At 52.9% G+C, this 21,209-nt stretch overlaps 2 protein-coding genes across 2 annotated transcripts in view; one reads left to right on the top strand and one right to left on the bottom strand.

Moving 5' to 3' along the window:
- LOC146420171 (uncharacterized) overlaps positions 1 to 21,209 on the bottom strand; it is a 482,891-nt gene that overhangs the window by 304,132 nt on the left and 157,550 nt on the right. The gene's annotated exons all lie outside the window — the stretch shown is intronic.
- LOC146420182 (uncharacterized) lies at positions 8,155 to 16,923 on the top strand. The gene is made up of 10 exons (XM_085048530.1): positions 8,155 to 8,159; positions 8,730 to 9,304; positions 10,572 to 10,627; positions 14,093 to 14,276; positions 14,420 to 14,616; positions 14,761 to 14,811; positions 15,016 to 15,382; positions 15,983 to 16,159; positions 16,410 to 16,563; positions 16,801 to 16,923. The coding sequence occupies exons 1-9, from the start codon at positions 8,155 to 8,157 to the stop codon at positions 16,514 to 16,516; spliced, it is 1,719 nt and encodes a 572-aa protein (XP_084904656.1). The 3' UTR covers positions 16,517 to 16,563; positions 16,801 to 16,923.

Below are 21,209 nucleotides of genomic sequence, written 5' to 3'. Positions count from 1 at the left end.
CTTTTTGGGAGGGGGGGCTTTTGTACCTTGTAGGACACCAGATCCGAGACCCAAATAACTTTGGTTAATCCTGGGAGGGTTGGTTTTTTTTGTGAACGTTGGGGGGGGGTGGGGGGAGGGGGCGGATGTTTGGATCTCGCAGGACTCCAAATGTGAGTCGCAAATGCTCCTTGCGGGGATATTGGGGAGTAACCTAGACGTGAGTTTTTCGGGGGTCCTGGTGGCGGCTGCAGGGAGAAATGGGATGGGATGGGATGTGGATTGGGGAGTGGGATGAAGTCTGCGGGAGGGGGAGGAGTGGAATGGGGCCTGGGATGAGGCAGCCGAAGGTTGGGGGTGATGAAGCCGGGGGACCCCACTCCTTAGTGGGGCTTGCGGGGTATCCGGCAGCTGTGAGGGAGTTTTGGGGTACCTCTGATCCTTCGGGGGTGGCACTGGCAGCGGGGGGACACGTGGCTCCGGCACGTCTGGACCCCACCTGCGCCACCCCTCGCCCCCAGCGCCCCCGGGAGCGGAATTTGGGGAGGGGGGAGGTGGGGGGCGCCCAGGCCGGGCCCCCCTTGCTGTCCCGGCAAGCGGGGGCCGAGTGCGGGGGGAGCCCCGCGGGCATTGCCCGGCCCTGCCCGGCACGGCTGATGCCGCCCGCCCGCGCTGCGCACTGCGCCGGACTGGTGCTGCCAGTGCCGCGCGGGGCGGGGCCGCTTTGGGGACCCCCCAGGGCAGAGCGCTTTGGGCTGCTTTGGGGCTCTGGGCACCTGCAAAACCGGCGCTGGGCACGGGAAGAGCGTGTGGGGGCAGCTGGGGCCCTACTGGTGGCACTGGTGGCGCTGGGAGTCCCCCCGGCCGCGGGGTGAGCGGGGGGCGCGGTGAGAAGGGGGGCGGGGGCTGGGAGATGGGAAAGGGGAGAAGGGGTGCTAAAAGACGAGATGAGACCCCTCAAACCGAGTGGGAGGGGAGTGGAACCCTGTACAAATCAATGTTTAGCAAATATGTTAAAAGCCACTTAGAATGAAGAGGGATGGAGGGATTACCTTTTGTAATGAGGGAAATAAAGGAAAAAGCCCACAACAAAACCCACTGGGGAACTCAGTCCATGATATATCTAATGCCTGAAATTCTGAACTTGCTGTGGGATAGAATGAAATTGCAAAATCAATAACAGTGAATTGTTCCATTTATTTAAAAACAATCCCAGAAATAGGAAAAGGCCACTTCCTGGAACAGTTAAACAGGGAAATTATTCTAGAAGTTATTGGAAATGGATTTCTCTGAATTACCCAGACAAATTTGGAATCAGTATCATTTGGTAATGGTGGACAAATTTTCTGAATGGCCAGAGATCTTTCCCTGTCATACCAAAAAATCCAGGGAAGTGGTAAAAATTAAGCTTAATCAATCATACCAAGATTTGGGGGCCACTTGGGTTGTCTTCAGAGAGAAGTCTCCATTTTATAGCAGATGTGGTGCAACAGCTGAGCAAAAGCCTGGGTATAAAAAGGGACTGACACAGCTCTTGGTGAACACAGCTGAGTGGGAAAGTGGAAAGGATGATTTAGAATTTGAAACAACAAATTAGTAAAATGTGCCTTGTGGACACCTTGCCTCATTTTGGGGGACTTTAAGAAACCTATTTAAAATGGCCACAGACCCTTCCTCTGGCTCTTCTGTGAGTCAGAATTCAGCCAGGGACAAAACTAGTGAATTGCTGTAGGGTTGACTGTACCAAATACCATCAGTTCCTGGAGAAATCCATTCAAAGGGAGAAACAGATGTAAATCTATACCTGATTTCTTTAGGAAGGGCAGTTTATAACCCTGTTGGTACCAGTTGCTGTGGATGCCCCTGTTGATCCATTCCAGCCTGGGGATTTTGTGTATGTAAAGAGCTGGAGCTCTGAACCCTTGAAGGAAAAGTGCAAAGGAGCTTTCCAAGTCCTCCTGGTAACCTACACTGCCCTCAGGGTGGAAGGAATCAAACCCTGGGTTCATCACACGCAGGTAAAACCAGCAACCACACATTAAATACAGCAGAGAGAAAACTGACTGAGACCCTGGAGGTTTTATATATACATATATATATACACATATATGTCGCTGTTGAGCTGCTAGCAGAGTAAGAAGACCCAGGTTCAAAATGTGGCATCCAGAAGAAGATTTTATTATTTAATTCCCTCTTATATAGACTTTTCAAAGGTCACCCAAATTTGTCAGGTCAAAGCCTCCCCCTAGGCCTGATTGGCCAGGCCTGAACTGTTTTTAATAACATCCAAACTTTATCTTTGTTTATAAAACACAAGAAGGAGAAAGAAAAGGATTCTCATGGGAAAACTCTGTGCTAGCCACACATATATATATCTCCTACTGTTTTAGAAACAGATATAGAAACTGTATTGTTAACCTCTGGGGAGAGGAATGTGGTCTTAAAGTTAGTGCAAGATTTTGGCAGATTACAGAATGTAACCACTATAACAGCTTGTTTGCCAACACATTTTCTCTGCAGAAAATCCAATTCCACAGGGAACTTTAGTCAGCACTTTGACAAAAATCTGGGAACACGTGTGGGAAGGAAATAGCACCCAGGGCAAATGGGAAGGGATGGAAGGAGAATATTCCTTCCAAAGGAATTCTTAGACATCAGAACGATATTGTTGAGAATTGTAATATCTCAAAACTGGATCTGGAAATCACCTCAGGAAATTTCTATTGGCTAAGAGATTGCACTGATACCCCTTGGGGATGTTAAATTCCAGAAGTATGGAACAGCCCTCAGACAGGACAATGGGAATATATCCAGCCAGTTCAGTGGTGTCTGGACTGGGAAGGGAGCCCAGGCCTCCCAGAGGACCCCTTCCAGGTGGGTATAAAATATCCTGATTTAATAAGGTCAAGGCCAAAGGATCCCAAGACAGAGGAAAAGTGGAATTGCATTTGGCTAGACACTTGAACTACTTGGAATCCTGAGGTACAGTGGCTCATGGCTGTGGCCCAGGCTCTAAGGCTGGGATGTGTTTGTAGAAATTATTCTGCCTTTCTTAGGTCTCACCTAACAAACAGTGTGGCTTGGAGAGACACAGACTGTCAGCAGGACATGTAAAATCATTAGTTCACACAGGATGGGTGGGAAGTGATGGAATTTGGAGCACACATTTGCCCTTAGGGGAATCAAGAGCACAATGGACACTTGGGGTATTAAGGTTACATCCCTTGTGGAAGGAGTCACCCCTGGGAACCCAACTGTGGGGAAAGGTTAAAGGGGATGAACCTTGGAAACATCCCAGCATGGGAATTGCTGTGGGATGGATTTTAGAATCCATCTTTACTCCTCAAAGATCTGCCTTTAGGAACAGACCAAAAACACACCATTGGACTGCAAATGGGAACTTCAGTGAATGCAACTCAGTTGGGGTTTACTGAAATAAATGAACAATTGTGAGCCACAACTAAAATGACCTTGCAGAACAAACTGGCATTAGATCTTTTGCTGTTACATGGAGTATGTGGATCCTTGAATTGAAACAGCAACACTTGTGTGCACATTCCAGATGTGATGCTGAATTGGATGATCAGGTAGAGAGGATAAAATCAGTTGCTGCATCCATCAGGGAATTAAGGGGAGGATTAGAAAGTAACTGTTTAAATAAAATATTTAAAGGACTTGGATTTTTTCTGACTGCTTGGTTGGCCTTACTTTTGTAAAGTATAATTTGGATCAGTAATCATAGTAATAATTAGTCATAATTGTGATTATGACACTTGTTTTAAGCTGTGTGAAGAGCATGGCTAGGAATGCAGGTGAGGAACTCATGGGATGTGAGTTAAGGAGCAGAGTGAGGTTTATGAAAGCTTGAAGGGAAGAGAAGCTTCCCAAGCCTCAAAGGGGGGAATGTTGCCAGATGAAGAATTGTTTGCACCTGGTGGGTTCATACAATGCTTATTCTCCAAAACCCCCTGGCCCCTGGAACCACACAATGTCAGAAAGGGGCTGTATGACATCACAGAACGGGTTGTGTTAGGTCATCAAGCAGCTATGACATCATAGAGGGAATGTGTGACATCACAGAGCAGGCTGTGACACAGAGGAGGCTGTGTGACATCACAGAGAGGGCTGTGACATCACAGGATGATGATGGGAGATGATAGAGTGGGCTGTGATACCACAGAGCTGCCTGTGGGACATCACAGAGTGGGCTGTGACACCAGAGGGTGGTGGTGTGACATCACAGAGCAGGGTTGTGACATTGCAGCTATGGCTGTGACATCCCAGGGCAGTTGTGTGACATCACAGAGTGGGCCATGACATCACAGAATGGCTGTGTGACATCACAGAATGGGTAGTGACAACACAGAATGGGTTGTGACATCAAAGGGGGGACTGTGTGACATCACAGGGCAGCTGTTAAATCACAGACTTGCTGTTTGGCATCATAGAGGATGTAGTGTCCTACCACTGAAAGGGATTTGACATCACAAGATGGCTGTGTGACATCACAGAGGGGGCTGTGACATCACAGTGCAGGTGTGACATCACAGATTTACTGTGTGGCATCCCGGTGGAGGCAGTGACATCCCAGAGTGGGCTGTGATATAACAGGGGGGCTGTATGACATCACTAGGTGGATATGTGACATCACCAGGGGCTGTGTGACATCCCAGGGGGGCTTTATGACACGTCAAGGTGGATGTGTGACATCCCACGGGGCTGTGTGAGGTCACTGGGGAGGTCACTCTGCCCCAGCCCCCCCTCACAGTTCCCCCAGAGAAGTCCAATGCTGCTCATGCACAGCAGGGTCTTTCCTCCCCCAGGTCTCCCCTGTCCCCTGTCCCCCCAGGGGTCAAGGCAGGACCTTGCCCTGACCCCAAGCACTGTCCCACCTGCAGGATCTGCTTCCCATCAGCCTCTTCCTCCTGCATCCCAAGCCCAGGTTGGTGCTAAACAAAGGGCGCTGGCTCAGGGTCATCCCCCGGCAGGGGCTGTGCACCCCCTCTGCCCCTCCCCAAATTCCCTCCTGGGGGAGCAGGAGCTGGGTCAGGAGCCCTGTGGGGAGGGAAAAGGGGGTGACACTGGGATGGGGGGTCACACATGCTCTGGGTGGGACACACATGACCCCTGGGGATCTTGAAGCTTCTCCTGAAGCGCCAGGAGGAGGAACTCCAACATGGAGCCCTCGACCCCCAGGAGCATCATGGGGGGCAGCGTGTGGTGGCAGCTTTGGGGTCTGGGGGGATCACAATTGCCACAACTCCCCTCCCAACCCCACAGCCACTCCCAGGCCCCTCAAACCACCCCACAGCTCCCCCTAGGATCCTCCCAAACCACTCCCTGCAATATCAATGGCCCCAAGAGACACCATAACCCCTTTCCCTTCTTCCCCAAGACCCACCCACATTCTCTCCAAGCCACACAGCCTGGCCAAGACCCCAAAACTCCCTAACAGATCCCACCTAGCCCCTTCCAAGCACCACAGAAGCCCCCAAGAGCCACAAAAGCCTCTCCCAATCCCCTCAGGATTCCCTAAACCCACTCCCAAACCCCCATGGCACTGACCAGGAGAGGTTGGTGGACAGGAACATCCACAGGTGGGAGCAGCTTGGGCACTTCAGCAGCAATTTGGGCTCTCTGGGGGCACAGCCCAAATGGGGAGACCCAGGCCAGGGACTGGGACAGAAAACCTGAATTCCTGGAGAACATATGGTCTCAGGTGAACATATTCTGCTGGCACAGCTATGAGATTGTGGCCCCTTCTGCCTGGTTCAGTGGCCCCAGAACACACAAATCCTCCTGAATATCCCACTGAACCCCAAATTCACCCTAGAATCCTGGGAAAATGATGCAGCTTTAGATCTGTGTAATTTTTTTATTTTTACCCCAATTTTGGTTGTTTTGACAGGATGAAGAAGGAAATTATTTAGATCGGAAAAGACCTCCAAGAACTTCCATCATTGCTTGATGCAACCTGAAACAACAACTGGACAGAGCAGGTGACATTTTTTAGGGTGTAAAGTTAATAAATCAGCTTTCCTAATGAGTGTCCAATGTCAATCTAAGTCCCAAAGGATGTCCCTGCCACTGCATTAGTCCAGGTGGCTAGAGGGAATCAGGAGGACATGGAAGCCACCAGCCGGGTGTCTTTCTAATGTGGGTCACCAGGGCTCTTCCTAAAGTGGGTCTCCAATGGGTGATCAAGTTGGAGCAGTGCATGAAGCTCTTCCTGCACTCAGGGCACTCACAGGGCTTCCCATACCGGTGGCTCCATTGGTGTTGGGTCAAGGCAGAACTCCTGGAGAAGCTCTTCCCACACTCAGGACACTCATAGGGTCTCTCCCCAGTGTGGATGCGCCGGTGGGTGATGAGGTGGGAGTTGAGCTTGAAGCCCTTGCAGTCAGGGCAGCAGAAGGGCCTCTCCTCTGTGTGAATACACTGGTGCAGGAGGAGGTTGCCGCTGCTCTGAAACCTCTTCCCACACTTGGAACACTTGTAGGACCTCTCCCCTGTGTGGATCCTCTTGTGGTGGATCAAGTGGGAGTTTCTGCTGAAACTCTTCCCACAATCCAATCACTTGTAGGGCTTCTCCCCATCATGAACCTGCTCAGGAAACTGCAGCTCCAAACTCTGTCCGAAGCTCTGGTTGCCTTCCTGGCACAGGGTGGGTCTTTGCTCCTCAGAGCGCCCTGGGCTGGGTTTGCAGCCCCTCCTTGTGCAGCATCTCTGGGGCTTTTCCTCACTGTTCAATTCATGTGTCTTGGAGGTGCTCAAAATGGCCTCTTTCACGAGGATCTGCCCCAGTGATTTCCCCTCCTTGGTCTCTGTCCTCAGCTCATTGCCTAGGGGAGGAAGGACAAGGAGAGGATTTGGGATTTGCCTCCATGCCAGGGGGAAGGGGAAGGAGATCCCCCAATCCATCCCCAGCAGGACAGTGTCAGCAGCAGGGCTGTCCTGCAGCCAGGGGCAATGCTGGGCTGGGAGATGGAGGAGAAGAGAGGGGAAAGGGGCAGTGACTTCCTCCTCACCTGCCTGGGGGTCCTGGGGCATCTTCCTCTTCCTCACCACCACCTTCTCCATCCAGCCCAGGTTTGGGCAAAGGAAATCCTGGTTTGGGCACAAAAAAGGTGTGAGTGCCTTGGGCTGGGGGTTCCTCCTGCCCAAGTCCAGCTCTAGAAGTCACCAGGTGTTTTGTGTCTATAAAATCCTCCAAAAGTCAATAATGAGTTCAGAAAAAGCCTCCCAGAAGTTCTCCCTTTCCAGTCTCCTGTCTTTGGGGTTCTGGGGTTCCTCCTTCTCAAAGCTGCTGGGCTCCCGTGGGTCCTGGGGATCCCCCTTCTCCTGGGTCCTGCTTAGGGATGCCGTGGGGTTTTGGTGCTCCCAGGGGTCCCTTCTTCCCTGATTGGGCTTTGGCTCCCAGGGCTCCCAGGGTCCCCCTCTTACGGCTCCCCCCACTCCAGGCACTCGGGGCTTCCCCCTCTCCCCATGGCCCCTTTCAGTGTCACAGTGTCCCAGCCCTGCCTCATCTCCAGCCTCCCCCACCCCTCCAGGCTGCCAGGGATCCCCCAGCTCTGGTATTGCCCCTCTCTGCTCTCTCCACTCTGGGAGTCCTGCGTTCCACCCTCCTGGCTCTCTCAGGGATCCCAAAAACTGATGTCAAGGTTGGAAAATACCCTGAAGATCACACAGTCCAACCGCAAACCTAACACCGCCTACTCCACCAATCAGCCAGGCCCCCAAATGCCAAATCCACATGAACTGAAATCTTTCTGAGGGTGTTGACTCAGCCATTTTCCTGGGTAGCCTGTTCACAAGCTTGATATCCTTTTTGGTGAAGGAATAATTCCTAGTGATCCAATCTAAACCTCCCATGGAGCAACTTGAGGTAATTTCCTCTGGTCGTATGGTTGGTTTCCTGGGAGAATACACTGACCCCCACCTGGCTACAACCTCTCTTCTGGGAGCTGGAGACAACCATAAGGTCCCCACTGAGGTGCTTTTTCTCTGTGCTAAACACCTCCACCTTCCTCAGCCCTTCTTCATCAGACTTGTGCTCCACGCCATTCCCCAGCTCCATTGCCCTTCTGTGCACACACTCAAGCACCTCCATGTTTTTTTGTCATGAGGAGCCCAAAGCTGAATGCAGGATTTGAGGTACAGCCTCACCGGTGCCCCATGGCGTGGGATGATCACTGCTCTGGTCCCGCTGGCCTCACTGGTCCTCATACAAGCTACGATGCCATTGGCTGCTTGGCCACTCAGGCACAGTGCTGTCCATCAGCCAGCACCCCCAGGGCCATTGCTTCCTTGGCTTTCCAGCCCCTCTTCCCCCAGCCTGTAGCACTGCACGGGGTGGGTGTGACCAAAGTACAGGACCCAGCATTTTGCCGCCTTCTGTCTCCTACAGGTGGACTTGACCCATCCATTACACCTGTCCAGATCCCTGAGTGGAGCCTTCCTACCCTCAGGCAGATCAACACTGCTGCCCTACTCATTGTCATTCAGATTGAACTCCATTTACCCCCATGCTGTCTCTAAGGCAGATCTAAGAGCAGTGTCCAGTTGCTCCTTTAGGACCAACTGGCCTAGGCAGCCCATCCTCCTAGACACCCTGTGCACTGGCTTCTACCTGGATGCACAGAAAGAAGCCTCTGGTTCAGCCGGCTGTTGAGAGACACGTGGCAGCATTTGCCTCAGTCACACAGTTGGCATTTAGAGCTGCTCCCTCCCAGACGCTCTTGCAAACTCAGGCTGACCAACGCTGAAGAAAACCTCCACATCAAGGTGCGGTTCGGGGTGCGGCGAGGTGCCTCAGACATCTTTGTGAGCAGCCAGCCCAGAGGGTTTGGCACCCCAAGAACAACATGGTCTGAGACCTACGGTGTGGCAGAGATGAAGTTCTTCAGGCACATGGCCAGGCAGGTGCCCCAGGACAGCTCGCACCTCAAATGCCTGCAGCTCATGGCCTGTGTTCTTGAGCGCAAGCACTTCTCCACCTTTTCCCTGAAGTACATCTGGAAGACCATCGCCATGCGCCTGCTGAACACCGTCCCGCTGTCACGGTGGCACAGCAGAAAGTTCCTGTTTCAGCTCTCAGATATCCTGGAGCACCTGCGCTTATCCCTGGAAGAGAAACACCTTGACCACTTTATTGTGGGCAACCGGAGGCTTCCGGAGGAGATCAGGTTGCCCCGAGATGTAGGAATGGCTGAGCCACCCAACATCTTCCATGGCCTGCCGCAGGATCCGGCCGCCCACTCCGAGGCAATGGAAGCTTACCTGGATCTGCGCCGTCGCCTGGCAAGAGTGCTGGCCTACGGCCACTGTTAGCGGGGCTCGTGCGCAGGGCTGTGCTCGTGGGGCTCGCGGCTGGTGGCAGAGCAGCAGCTCGTAGTGCTGGGAAAGAGAGAGGAGTGCGTGCGATACATGGAGAGACGGAGAGATAGATGTGTATATAACTATAGTATATATATGTATAACTACCAAGATTTTTATCAACAAATGTATGTTTAAATAGATACATATTATATAGTTTATTAGTTCCATTAATTTTATGAAAAGATTTAGCACATGTATAGTTTCACTACCTGCTGCGATTTCTGTGACACATTAATGCTCTGTAGTTACTGCATTTATGACAGGCAAGATTTTTATTAAAAAGACATATTTGTAAAATAGATATTATACACATATTGTATTTAATCCAAAACAATAATACAATAAATAATATTGAAATACAAGAAAATATTATTTATATCTAAATATTACATCATTACCCAGAAGCATATATTTTAAATTAAATATATAGCAATCATGTATAAATTTAAACACTGAAAATCATTATAATAAATAATATATTAAACCAATATAAATTTAGCATATATATCGTGTCACTATATGTTATGACACATATAAACACTCTGAAGTCCGTGAATTTCTGACAGACAAGATTTTTATTACATAGATATATTTCTTAAATATATATCTAATGCATATCATGTCTAATATATCATATTTTCTTATGGAAATACAGCCATATACAGTGTCACTATCTGTTGGGACACATAGTAACGGTCCCATAGTTAGTGTATTTATCACTGGCAAGCCTGCAAATGCTTTGCTCTTGCTTGAATAAAATGCAAAATTGCAGAATCAGGACTGTGTAAGATTTTATTGATCTCAGCCTGACCTCTAGTATTGGTAAATCTCACCAGTTGTGAATCTGGGCTGGTGAACAGTCTCCTTGAACTCAAGCAAACTTGCAGTGCTGAACTGTTTCTAATCACAAATTGAGCCCAGCTGCCCCTGGGATCACAGAATCACAGAATGCCTTGGCTTGGAATGGTCCTTAACAATCACCTTGTTCCAAGCCTGCTGCCATGGGCAGGGACACCTTCCACTCTCCCAGGTTGCTCCAAGGCCCAAGCAGCCTGGCCTGGAGCACTGCCAGGGATCCAGGGGTAGCCACAGCTTCTGTGGGCAGCGTGGGCCAGGGCCTCAGCAGCCTCAGAGCCCACAGTTTGTGCCACACCTGCGGCCTCAGCCCGCCCTGTGTCAGTGGGAGGCCACTGGCCCTGGTGCTGTCCCTGCAGGCCCTTGCAAAGAGCCCCTCGGCAGGTCTGCCGTGGCGCAGCAGACCGAGATTTCGGTCCTGCTGATACCAGGCAATTCCCATATGGACTCCACCAATATTCCCCCAAGGTGCATTTGTGGCTCAGCTTTGGAGTCCTGCAAGATCCAAACACCCCCTTTGGCCGAAAAAATCCCTGCCAGGGACATGCAAAGATATCTGGGGCTCAGTTCTAGAATCTGTGAGTTCTAAATATCCTTTCAAGAAAAAAAACCAAACCAACCTTCCCGGAGACCCCCCGATAGATTTGGGGTGAGCTCCTCCTCTCTGGTCACCTGTGGAATGCAGGGGGACAATGATCCCGGAGCCAGGGGTGCTGCAGACACAGTGGGTGGTGAAATCTCATGGTTCTGCTGCTTCTCCTTTTCCTGTCCCTCCTTTTCTCTCCCTTCTCTTCCTCCTGCTGCTCCTCTGCTCCCACCCCAGAACCCCCTTCCCCACCCTCCTCTGCCCCATGGCTGCTGCAGCACAAGCTGCTGGGTGGGGGGAACACCCCAATCAGCCCCAGGGATGGACAGGAGGCTTGGGTACCCCCAGTGCAGATCCACCTCCCCCAGAGCCCAGGGAATTGCTCCGGGGATCAAGGGCTGGGGCACAGGGCCCCAATCCCCATTTCGCTCCATTTGGGCTCCCAGCCCCCGGTTGCCGGGACAGCAAGGGGGGCCTGGCCTGGGCGCCCTCCACCTCCCCCCTCCCCAAATTCCGCTCCCGGGGGCGCTGGGGGCGAGGGGGGCGCAGGTGGGGTCCAGAAGTGCCGGAGCCACGTGTCCCCCCGCTGCCAGCGCCACCCCCGAAGGATCAGGGGTACCCCAAAACTCCCTCACAGCTGCCGGGTACCCCGCAAGTCCCTAAGGAGTGGGGTCCCCCGGCTTCATCACCCCCAACCTTCGGCTGCCTCATCCCGGCCCCATCCCACCCATCCCCCTCGCTCAGACTTCATCCCATACCCCAATCCACATCTCACCCTTCTCATCCCATCCCATCCCATCCCGGCAGCTGCCACTGGGATCACCCCAAACCCCGCGTGCTGGGAACTCCCCAATGTCCCCCCAAGGGGCATTTGCGACTCACTTCTGGAGTCCTGCAAGATCCAAACATCTGCCCCCTCCCCTTCTCCCGCAAAAAAAAAACCAACCCCAAACAAAAAACCTCTCCCTGGATCAACCAAAGATATTTAGGGCTTGGTGCTGGAGTCCTACAAGGTCCAAAAATCCTCCCAACCTCCCAACAAGAACCCCAGGCACCGCCCAAGATACTTGGCGCAGCTCCCCCTGCCCGCTCACCTGCGGGATGCCCCGGGGGGGGCGATGGTCCCAGGGCGAGGGTTGCAGACAGAAATAACAACAGACGCACGTGGTGATTCCTTCTCGTGCTTCACTTTCCGTTCTTCTATCCCTCCTCTTCCTGCCGCTCCTCTCCCTTTATCCCTCCTCTTCTTCCCGCTTCCCCTCTTCCATCCCTCCTCCCCACCCGCTCTTCATCCTCCTCTGTCCCTCCTCCTCCTCTCCTACCCATTTATTCTCCTGCTCTTCTTCCTCCTGTTCTTTGGGATTCCCCTCCTGGCTTTGTCTGCCATCACCCTTGGTCCATCCCGTGCTCAGCAGAGCATCCTGTGCTCTGTCAGCACTCTCTGCTCCTTCGGGAAGGATTTGGGATTTATGCCAGGCACAGACACTGAACCTCCCCCCAAACTGCCCCGGTGCCATTGCTGTCCCCTGGGCGCTGGGCAGCTGCTGTCCCAGGGGAAGCAGGGACACAAACGGAGCCAAGTGCAGCCCAGCTGCCCGCGCTGATCCAGACGAGCCCCAGGGACAAGGTCCTGCAGAGCCACACGGAGCCCTCGGCTCCTGGCTGGCAACGGCTTGGGTTGTGGCTGCCCCAGCGGCCAGAGCGAGTCCTGGAGCTCCCCAGCTCCTGCAGCAGGACCCAGGTTCCACCTGCTCTGCCAGGCCCTGGCCAGGGGCCAGCAGATCCACTGGCTCCATGCAAAGGGGGAAGACAAGAAGAATGCATTGGATGCAGCCCCCAAGGACCTCGAGCAAACTGTTCAGGAACATCCAGACCTTGAGCTGATGTTTGCAAAGCTGCAGCTGGCAGAGTTCTGTGGTGCAGGAGACCCAGCACGGGAAGAGGAGACCTACAAGGAGCTGCAGGAGAAACACCCTGAGCCTCAAATGCTGCTGCGCTCTAAATTTCTGCTAGAGAAAGTTCTTCCTCTCCGGCAAGAGATCCTGGGATGAGGCAAAAGCAAAGTTTGTGGCTGATGACATATTTCCTGTGCAGAGAGAGCAGAGGAGCTGCAGGAGGAGGCTGGGAGCCTGGGAAGAGGGAGGGGTGAGCAAGGTGGTTTTTTTGGGTTTGTTTTAGTTCTCCTTCTCATACTGTGATTTGCTTGGAATTCAATTCCCTTAATTTCCCTAACTTGTGTCTGTTGTGCCCATGACAGTGACCAGTGAGTGACTTCTCCCTGCCGTTATCCCAGCCCACGAGCCCTTCCTCCTGAGTTCTGTGTCCTGCACCTGAGCAAACAGGACTGTGGAGAAGATTCCTGGAAAACTGAAACAGCTTTCAAGAAGTGAAATGAAAATGTAAAGAAACAATCCACGATGTTTTCCTCTATTTATTTCTATGCTCCCCTTTTCCATGTTGCACTACTTCTCCATGCCATTAATTGCAATTGGATCTCACCTCGAAGATCTATGGCTTAGCAAGTTTTAGACTCCCTGAAATACCATGAGTTAAACACAGTTTGTCTTCCCCCGTTTTCCTTGGAAAGCAATGCAGGAGACATAAGTGCAGTGCTTGGGTTGGGAATGAATTCCAGAGACAGGGAATGTGCCCCGGTAGTGTTTGACCCTCAGCAGGGACAATGCACAACAGCAGCCAAGGGGATTGCTGTGCCACTGTGCAGCAGTCAAGGCTCTGGATGTGGGCTGAACACGGCAAAGTTCCCGTGTTTGGACAGACTCAGGGGCTGCCCCCGGGGGCGCGCGGGGCTCGGCCGTGGGGCGCGCGGGGGCGAGCGGGGAACGGACAAACGGCCACTCGGACAAACGGCCCCGGAGCTTCAGTTGCAGCGGCGGCAGCAGCGAAAGCAGCAGCGGCAGCGATAGCAGCAGCAGCCATCTACGACCCTCTCCGTCCTTTTCTCCCGCTCATCCTTTCCCTCTCTCGCTGTCCCTCACCCTCCGTCGGTGTTCCGCACCCTCTCCCGGTGTCTCTATCCCGCTCCCCGCCTCCTCTCCTGCTGTTCCTTTCCCTCTGTGCCCTCCTTTCCCAGTGTCCCTCTCCCCCTGCCATCTCGGGCCATGCCCCAGGCTCGCCCCCAGCCCCGGCCGGGGCTGCCCCCTCCCCGTCCCTGGGCGTCCCGCCGCGCTCTCGCCTCCGCCCGGCTCTCGCCATCGTGGCTGTGGCGCTGCTGGGCGGGCATCAGTGGCTGGGGCTGGGGCGGCATCGTCACCCTTTGGCTCCGCCTGTCCCGAGCCTGGCCCCGGCCCCGACGCCGGGTCCAGTCCCGACCCCGACCGCAGCCCCGGCCCCGGACCCGAAACCGAGCCCGGCCCCAATCCCAGCCCCAGCCCCAATCCAGGCCCCGGCCCCGACCCCGCACCCGAACCCGGCCCCAGCCCCGGCCTCAGCCCCAGCACCGGCCCCGACCCCAGCTCCGGTCCCGTTACCGGCTCCTCCCGGGGCCCGCGGAGGACACACACGGCTCGGCCGCTCCCGCCGCCTCCACTGCGCCTTCCCCGGCCCGAGCTCCGCCGCTCGGCAGTCCGGCCGCCGGCCCCGAGCCGCCCGTGCCCCGTTCAGAGGGGGATGCCCGGCCCGGGGCGGTGCACAGGCGGTCGGGGGCCGTGTCTGGTCCCGGGTCGAGCGCTGACGGCCGCGTGTCGCCCGCAGGGAAGGCGCAGGAGGCCCTGCAGGAGCGGTACCGGCTGGGTGAGCTGCTGGGGAAAGGAGGATTCGGCAGCGTGTACGCGGGGACGCGGCTGGCGGACGGCGCCCCGGTGAGTGGCGGGGCTGGTGGAAGAGGAGGGAGGAGGGAGGAGGGAGGAGGAGAAGGGAGGAGGAGAAGGGAGGAGGAGAAGGAGAAGGGTGGGACTCGGCAGGGCGGGCGGCGAGCTCAGTCCGTTGCTGTCTCTTGCTCGCAGGTTGCCATCAAATGTGTGTCGAGGGATCGCATCCGGCGTTGGGGCGAGTTGGTGAGTTAGCGGGGCCTGCGGCAGAACCCGGGCCGTGCCGGGCGGGGATAAGCCTGGGCCCGGCAGGGTGGAAACCGCCAGGAGTCCTGGAGGCAGAGCGGGCGAGGGGTGAGCGGGGGACGCAGAGCATCCCGGGCTGGCTGAGGTGTCCCAGAGCTCCCGCACAGCTTCCGCCACGCTGACAGCACCTTGGTCCTCCCGCAGCCCTACGGCGCCCGTGTGCCCCTGGAGATCGTGCTGCTGGACAAGGTGTCCACAGGGTGTGCTGGTGTCATCCAGCTCCTGGAGTGGGTTGAGCTCCCCAACGACTTCCTGTTAGTTATGGAGCGTCCGGAGCGGTGTCGGAACCTCTCCCATTTCCTGGCGGAGCGGAGGTTCCTGCCGGAGGAGGAGGCACGGGGGATGTTCCGCCAGGTGCTGGAGGCCGTGCAGCACTGCACCAGCTGCGGGGTCCTCCATCGAGACATCAAGCCCGAGAACATCCTGCTCGACCTGGCTACCGGGCAGCTAAAACTCATCGACTTTGGCTGCGGCGCCTTCCTCCGATGCACAGCCTACACCCAATTTGCAGGTGAGCCCTCCCAGGGGATGCTCCTGGGCATCTCATGGCCCAGCCTTGGTGTAGCACCGGGGCTTCCCCTGTTGCTGCCAGGCATGGGATTAACTCTTCAGCCAAGTTGCTTTTGAGTGGGCGTTGAAGGGGGCAGCTTGCAGCCCTGTTGACCACCTTCACCACCCACTCTGCCTTGGGCTGGGGCAGCCAGTCTGACAAAGCCCAATGAGTGCAGCAGTGAGGGGGTCAGGCCCTGTGCCCCAGCCAGTTTGGTGGGCAGGCAAGAATGGGTTTGGACTGCTCCACTTCCCTTGTTTGCCTTGGCCTATTAATGTTTTTTGGGGGCAATGCAGAGAGGGATGAGAGTGGTTTTTCCCAGCACTGAGAGTGTTTTTACTTTTCATGTCATGATTGGACCTCCCCAGGGCTTCTGCTGCCCTCTTCCAGCCCCAGTGGCTTCTTTTTCAACCCCAAGTTTGTACACAAGTCCCAGGTGCTGGTGAGAGGGCAGCAGGTCACCCTGTGTACCACTGGTGCAGCCCCTGCATGCCCAGGGATGCTGGGGTGAGGCTCTGGGAGCAGCAGCATCCCCTGATGAACTCCATCTATATTCCATAGGAACCCTGTCCTACAGCCCACCAGAGTGGATCTACCTTAAATTTTACAACGGCGAGGCAGCAACGATCTGGTCCCTGGGTATCCTGCTGTACCAGATGGTCTGCGGGAAGCACCCATTCAGGAGGGGCCGGGAGATCATCTGGGGGCAGATCTTGTTCCCACGACAGCTCTCTCAAGGTAGATCCTAATCTCTATGGCATAGGGGGAATCCCAGTGTTGGGAGAGAGCAGCAGGCTCATGAGCATCCTGCTCTGGCAGCTGCTGAGGAGGTGGCACATGTCCTGCTCTCCTCCAAAACAGAGAATCCCTGGGGAAGTTTAGGCTGAGCTCTGAGCACACCCAGCATGGCCTGGGCACGGGAACGGGGAGGGAAAAGTGGACAGGAGCCTTCTCCAACTGACTGGCAGTTTCTGGTTTCTCTCCTCAGAGTGCCAAGATGTTATAAAGAGATGTTTGTCCATGCAACCCTTGGACAGGCCATCGTTGGAAGACCTCTTCAGCGATCCGTGGATGCAGGGTGTTCATCTGCCCTAGAAGATGGGAGAGATCCATGTGCACAGTTTGATCCAGGGGCCTGGCAGGTAACAGCTCCACACATTTCTTGGTAATTAGAAGCAAAGCAAACCAGACGGTTTTTGACCAGCTTGTAGCTCTGAGCAGGGATCATCAGAAGGGAACTCACAGCTCTTGTGCTGGAGCTGAGCTGGAGATGTGCTCTGGCAAGCACTGGTGGCCACCATCCACCCTGGTTTTGCTTGTCTGGTTCATTGTGGTCTGGGGCCCTGGGCAGAACACTGACAGCCTGCTCTGACCTCCAGGGAAGGAGAAGGAGCCCCTGGAGAAGCTGGACCAGATGGGCTGCAGCTGGAGACGTCAAGGACAACTTCAAGGATTAGCACCTCTTCCTCAACCTGGCCATCTGTAGCTGAAGATGATTGACTTCGATTCTGGCGCCTTTTGCAAAGACACACTCCAGACCTAATGTGCAGGTGAGTCCCCAGCCAGGGGATGCTCAGGGCATTGCACAGCCTGGCTGGGCACCAAAGTTTCCCCTCTTTGCTGGTGTGGATGCAAAGAATTCTTCAGTTGTCTGCCAAGCTGCTCTTTGGCTCTGGGCAGCTGCTGAGGAGGTGGATCTGCCATGGCTGGCTGGAGGCTGGGCACATGTCCTGCCCTCCTGCTCTCCTCCCAGAGGCAGCAATGATGGGGAGGTTTGGTGACTCCTGCTTGGAGATGGCAGGGCACAAAGCAATTTCTTCTTGCATCAACCAGAATTTAAAATAACATAATATTAGAAACAAACCCCAAAATCTATTAAAAAAGGCTGCTGAGGGTCAGTAAGATAGATCCATGCTATCAGCACATTGACAAAGTAAATAACTGAGTTCTCTTTTACAAAAGATCAGTTACCTCTTAATCCAAAGTTACAGAAGATTTTACCCTACACACCTGAGTATTGTTTTTATCTTTCATGTTTCATCTATATTTTTTTCTTTTCTTTACCCTCTTTTTTTCTTAAACCAGAGAACATGTCCTAAAAAAGAAATGCCCTTTGCTCCTGGCTCTCATGTGAAGCAGCTCCCTTCCCTCTGGCCCCGGGGCTTGGGGCACTGTCAGCACCTGCTGCTTCAGCCACTGCTTCTGCTGGCATTGAGAGCAACAAGCAGATTGTGGCTGATCCCAAGGGAGCAGCAGCAGGGCCTGGAGCTGATCCCTGAGTCTGGGGCAGGGCTGGACAAATGACCCCACAGCAGCAGCAGCAGCAGGAAATGGTCTTTGTATCCACTCATTACCAAAATATGCATGCTCATTAATGGCATTGAGAGCAACAACCAGATTGTGGCTGATCCCAAGGGAGCAGCAGCAGGGCCTGGAGCTGATCCCTGAGTCTGGTGCAGGGCTGGACAAATGACCCCACAGCAGCAGCAGCAGCAGCAGCAGCAGGAAATGGAGGTGACTTTGAGCACAGCCCCTGCCACTCTTGCCTCCTGTTTGCAGTGGTGTCACAGCAGCCTGAGGCACCTGGGAGCCCTCAGTGCCAGCAGGGACTTGAGATGGCAGGCCCTGGGCTCCTGGAGGTTGTGCAAGGAACGGAGCTGGGGACTCCCTGTCCATATGGAGCTTGCAGATGGAAAGGCTGCTGTGCCCAGGCAGCTCCAAGGGCAGAGAAATGAGGCTCTCGAGCACTTGATCTGGGCCAGTTCCACAGTCCTGGGCAGCAGCCAGCGAGCAGAGGGGGAACAGAGGGCACAGCAAGAGGGACAAAAGCAGTCAAGTGCAGAGACTGGAGAGAGCCACACCTGGCAGAAGGAACAGCTGCTTCCTTGCACTCTTGAAGAAAGCTCTTGGCTGTTTCAGAGCACTGAAAGGTGTGAATGGCAGAGAGGAGGCAACACCAAACAATGCTCCTGTTTTCACACCCTCCCCTCCCAGTGTCCAGAAGGAATTGGATGAACTGTATTCTTCTCTCTGAGTCATCTCCTTCAGCATGAACAGCTTAGCACCAGGAGCTAAAGGGCCTGAAGCCTTAGGCCTCAAGTGCTGACCAAGAGGGAACTTTCTGAGCAAACTAATGCTGCTAACATGGACCTAGCTGAATGGAGCAGATAGAATCCTGGAATTATAGAATCCTTTCTGTTGGAAGAGACCTCTGAGCTCATCAAGCTCAGCCATTCACCCAGCACTGTCAGCCCAGCACTAAACCACATCCCTGAAGTGCCAAGGCCTGAACAAGAGGCCTGACTGAGGCCTGAACAACAGGCCCTGAGCCAAAGGTGACCTCTCCATCAACCTTCCGACCAAAGGTTATCATTGTATCCACTCATTACTGAAATATGCATGATCATTAGCATTGTGATAGTTGTATCCACTAAGTAGGGGATCAGGTATTGACTTTTCTGTATTTAGAAGCTAAACAAGGCCATGAAATACAACATCTGACCTGGTTTGGGGGTGTATGGTCAAAGTCAAATATCTTGGTTCCTCCTTGAGCCCTGGCCAGGCTTTGGGAGAAGCCAAACAGCAGAATGAATCCAGCTGTTCCTGCACTGGAAGTGCTGTCAGTTTGTTTGTTCAGCACTCTCCAAGCTGGGCCCTCTCACAGTGAGGTTGGAGCCTCACCTGTGGCTGGACACAGCTGCAGGAATTCCCAGTGTCCAGAGTGGCTCTGCAGTCCTTGGCTGTGACAGCTTCCCCAGCTGATGTGTGGGGCTGGGTGATGGTAAAGTCTGAGGGTAACTGGTGATGGATCTTTCTAAATCATTACAGGCAATCTTTGGTAGGAATGATTGGGTGCATTGCTGAGCTTCTCCTGTTGTGATTTTTTGCTGCTTTGAACTGTAGGAAATTGCACTGATTCCTTCAGTTGGTGTCTGTGTCTTTGGTGCTGGCCCTGCCCACTGGCAAAACAAAATTGGCATAGTCTGTCCAGATCACAGCAAAATGTCATTTTTTATATGTAAAAGTAAGGAATCAGTCCTGTCCGAAATTCCCGGATGGGAAGACCTTCCCTATAGTTCTCTGGGTCTGGAGTGGGCTGAGGTCAGAGCACTGTGTGAGCAATGGGGAAGTTGGTTAAAAGCAGCTGAACCAGTGGATGTCTTAAAATGCATCCAAAAATTGCGTTTTGAAAAAGGAAAAGAACTTGTGGATTTGGGAAGACATACATGGATTTTGTTAACAGGATATTGTAAAAAACACCAACAAAAGGAGCCATTGGTGGAATGCTCCCACATGGAGTGACAGAAGGAGTTTTTAATCTTGAGCTCAGATTCATCTGTGCAAGTGAAATAATAATAATATAATGAAAACCTCTATAGATATATATTATAATAAAAACTTCATATATAATGAAAACATTTCTTATATAAATATAAGTACTAATATAAATGTCACAAAATAATTAAATATATCTATATAATGCTCACATTTGTTAGCTTTGGCTGCTCAGGAATGTACCTCTAAATACCTTACAAAATATGACTAGCCAGGACCTGAATGTCAGTGGTAAACATTGTGAGATTGTTTACAATAAATACAGGAGGAAGGGATGAAATTGGCAATTTTTATAGGGTTTGGTGATACTGTGATGTGGAATGCTTTGTCTGTTACTGTGAAAAATAAAGCGATTAAGGCTGCTGGGTTTTTCATATACCAGACTGTCCACAAGCTGCAGGACTGGTTGAACAGATAAAGGGGTTGTTAAAAGAGCAGTTGAAAAATTAAGGAGATGGGAACCTGTCCTGATGGAGAACCCCTTAGAGGTCCACTCCAGAAGCTGCAGGGCTGGATCTTTATGCATTCGATTTAACAAGGATAAATCAGAAGCAAATGAGAGTTATCAATACCAGAACAGGCATTCAGATTCCTCCAGGACACTCTGGTTTCATAACTGCTCACTGCAGCTTGGCCTTGAAAATTATTCATGTCATGGGAGGAGAAATTTATACAGATTATCAAGGAGAAATTGAATTCTGTTAAACAATAGTGAACAAAATTGAATTATTCAACCCCATGACAGGGTAGTATGATTATTGACATTGTAGTTTTAAAGACATTTGGGGAAAAAAAAAAAAAGATCCACCTCAAATCACTACTGCTTGTGGAAACAAAGGGTTTGGATCCAGCAGTCCTAATAATGGAGCCAAGGTGTGGGTCCAGAGGCAAAATGGCCCTTCTGAGCCAGCTGATGGAACAGCTCCAGAGAAATTAAATTAAAACACTGTTTTAATCCTGAAACCTCGGCAGGAACAATGGAAATATGTCCCTGCAGCCAAGTGTTCTATGGGAAAACAAGCAGATGTTATAGGATGTTGTTTTACAGATCCTGCCAGACCAAATCTCCCTGTTTGCCCCAACGTTCCCTTTGGAAAATGCTCTGATCCACAGGGCTCCATGTGAAGGCTGATGTGACCCTGAGTGCCTTCCACAGGAATTCCAGCCAGGAGCCTGGAGCACCTCAAGGACTGGGAGCTGGCAGCTCTCCAGCCGAAGGGGAAAGGACCCCACCAAGCCTTGTTACCCACAGACACCACAGTGAAGCTGAACAGCAAAGGACCTTGGGGCATTATTGTGGAATTAAAAAGAGCCAGCTCCATGGACAATGGAATTATTGTTCCTAACCCAAATGAGACTGAGGAAAAAGTCACTTGTCACTAAAGAACTACTTATGCCTATAAGATGTATCTTGATAGTCAACCAGAATCTTTGTTTGCCAGAAACACCTCTG

This window comes from Lichenostomus cassidix, unplaced genomic scaffold (genome assembly GCF_008360975.1).
Source record: "Lichenostomus cassidix isolate B80296 unplaced genomic scaffold, HeHo_3.0 HiC_scaffold_44, whole genome shotgun sequence".
NCBI lineage: Eukaryota > Metazoa > Chordata > Aves > Passeriformes > Meliphagidae > Lichenostomus > Lichenostomus cassidix.
Note: the sequence above shows the minus strand (reverse complement) of the source record. Positions and strands in the feature narration are given on the sequence as shown.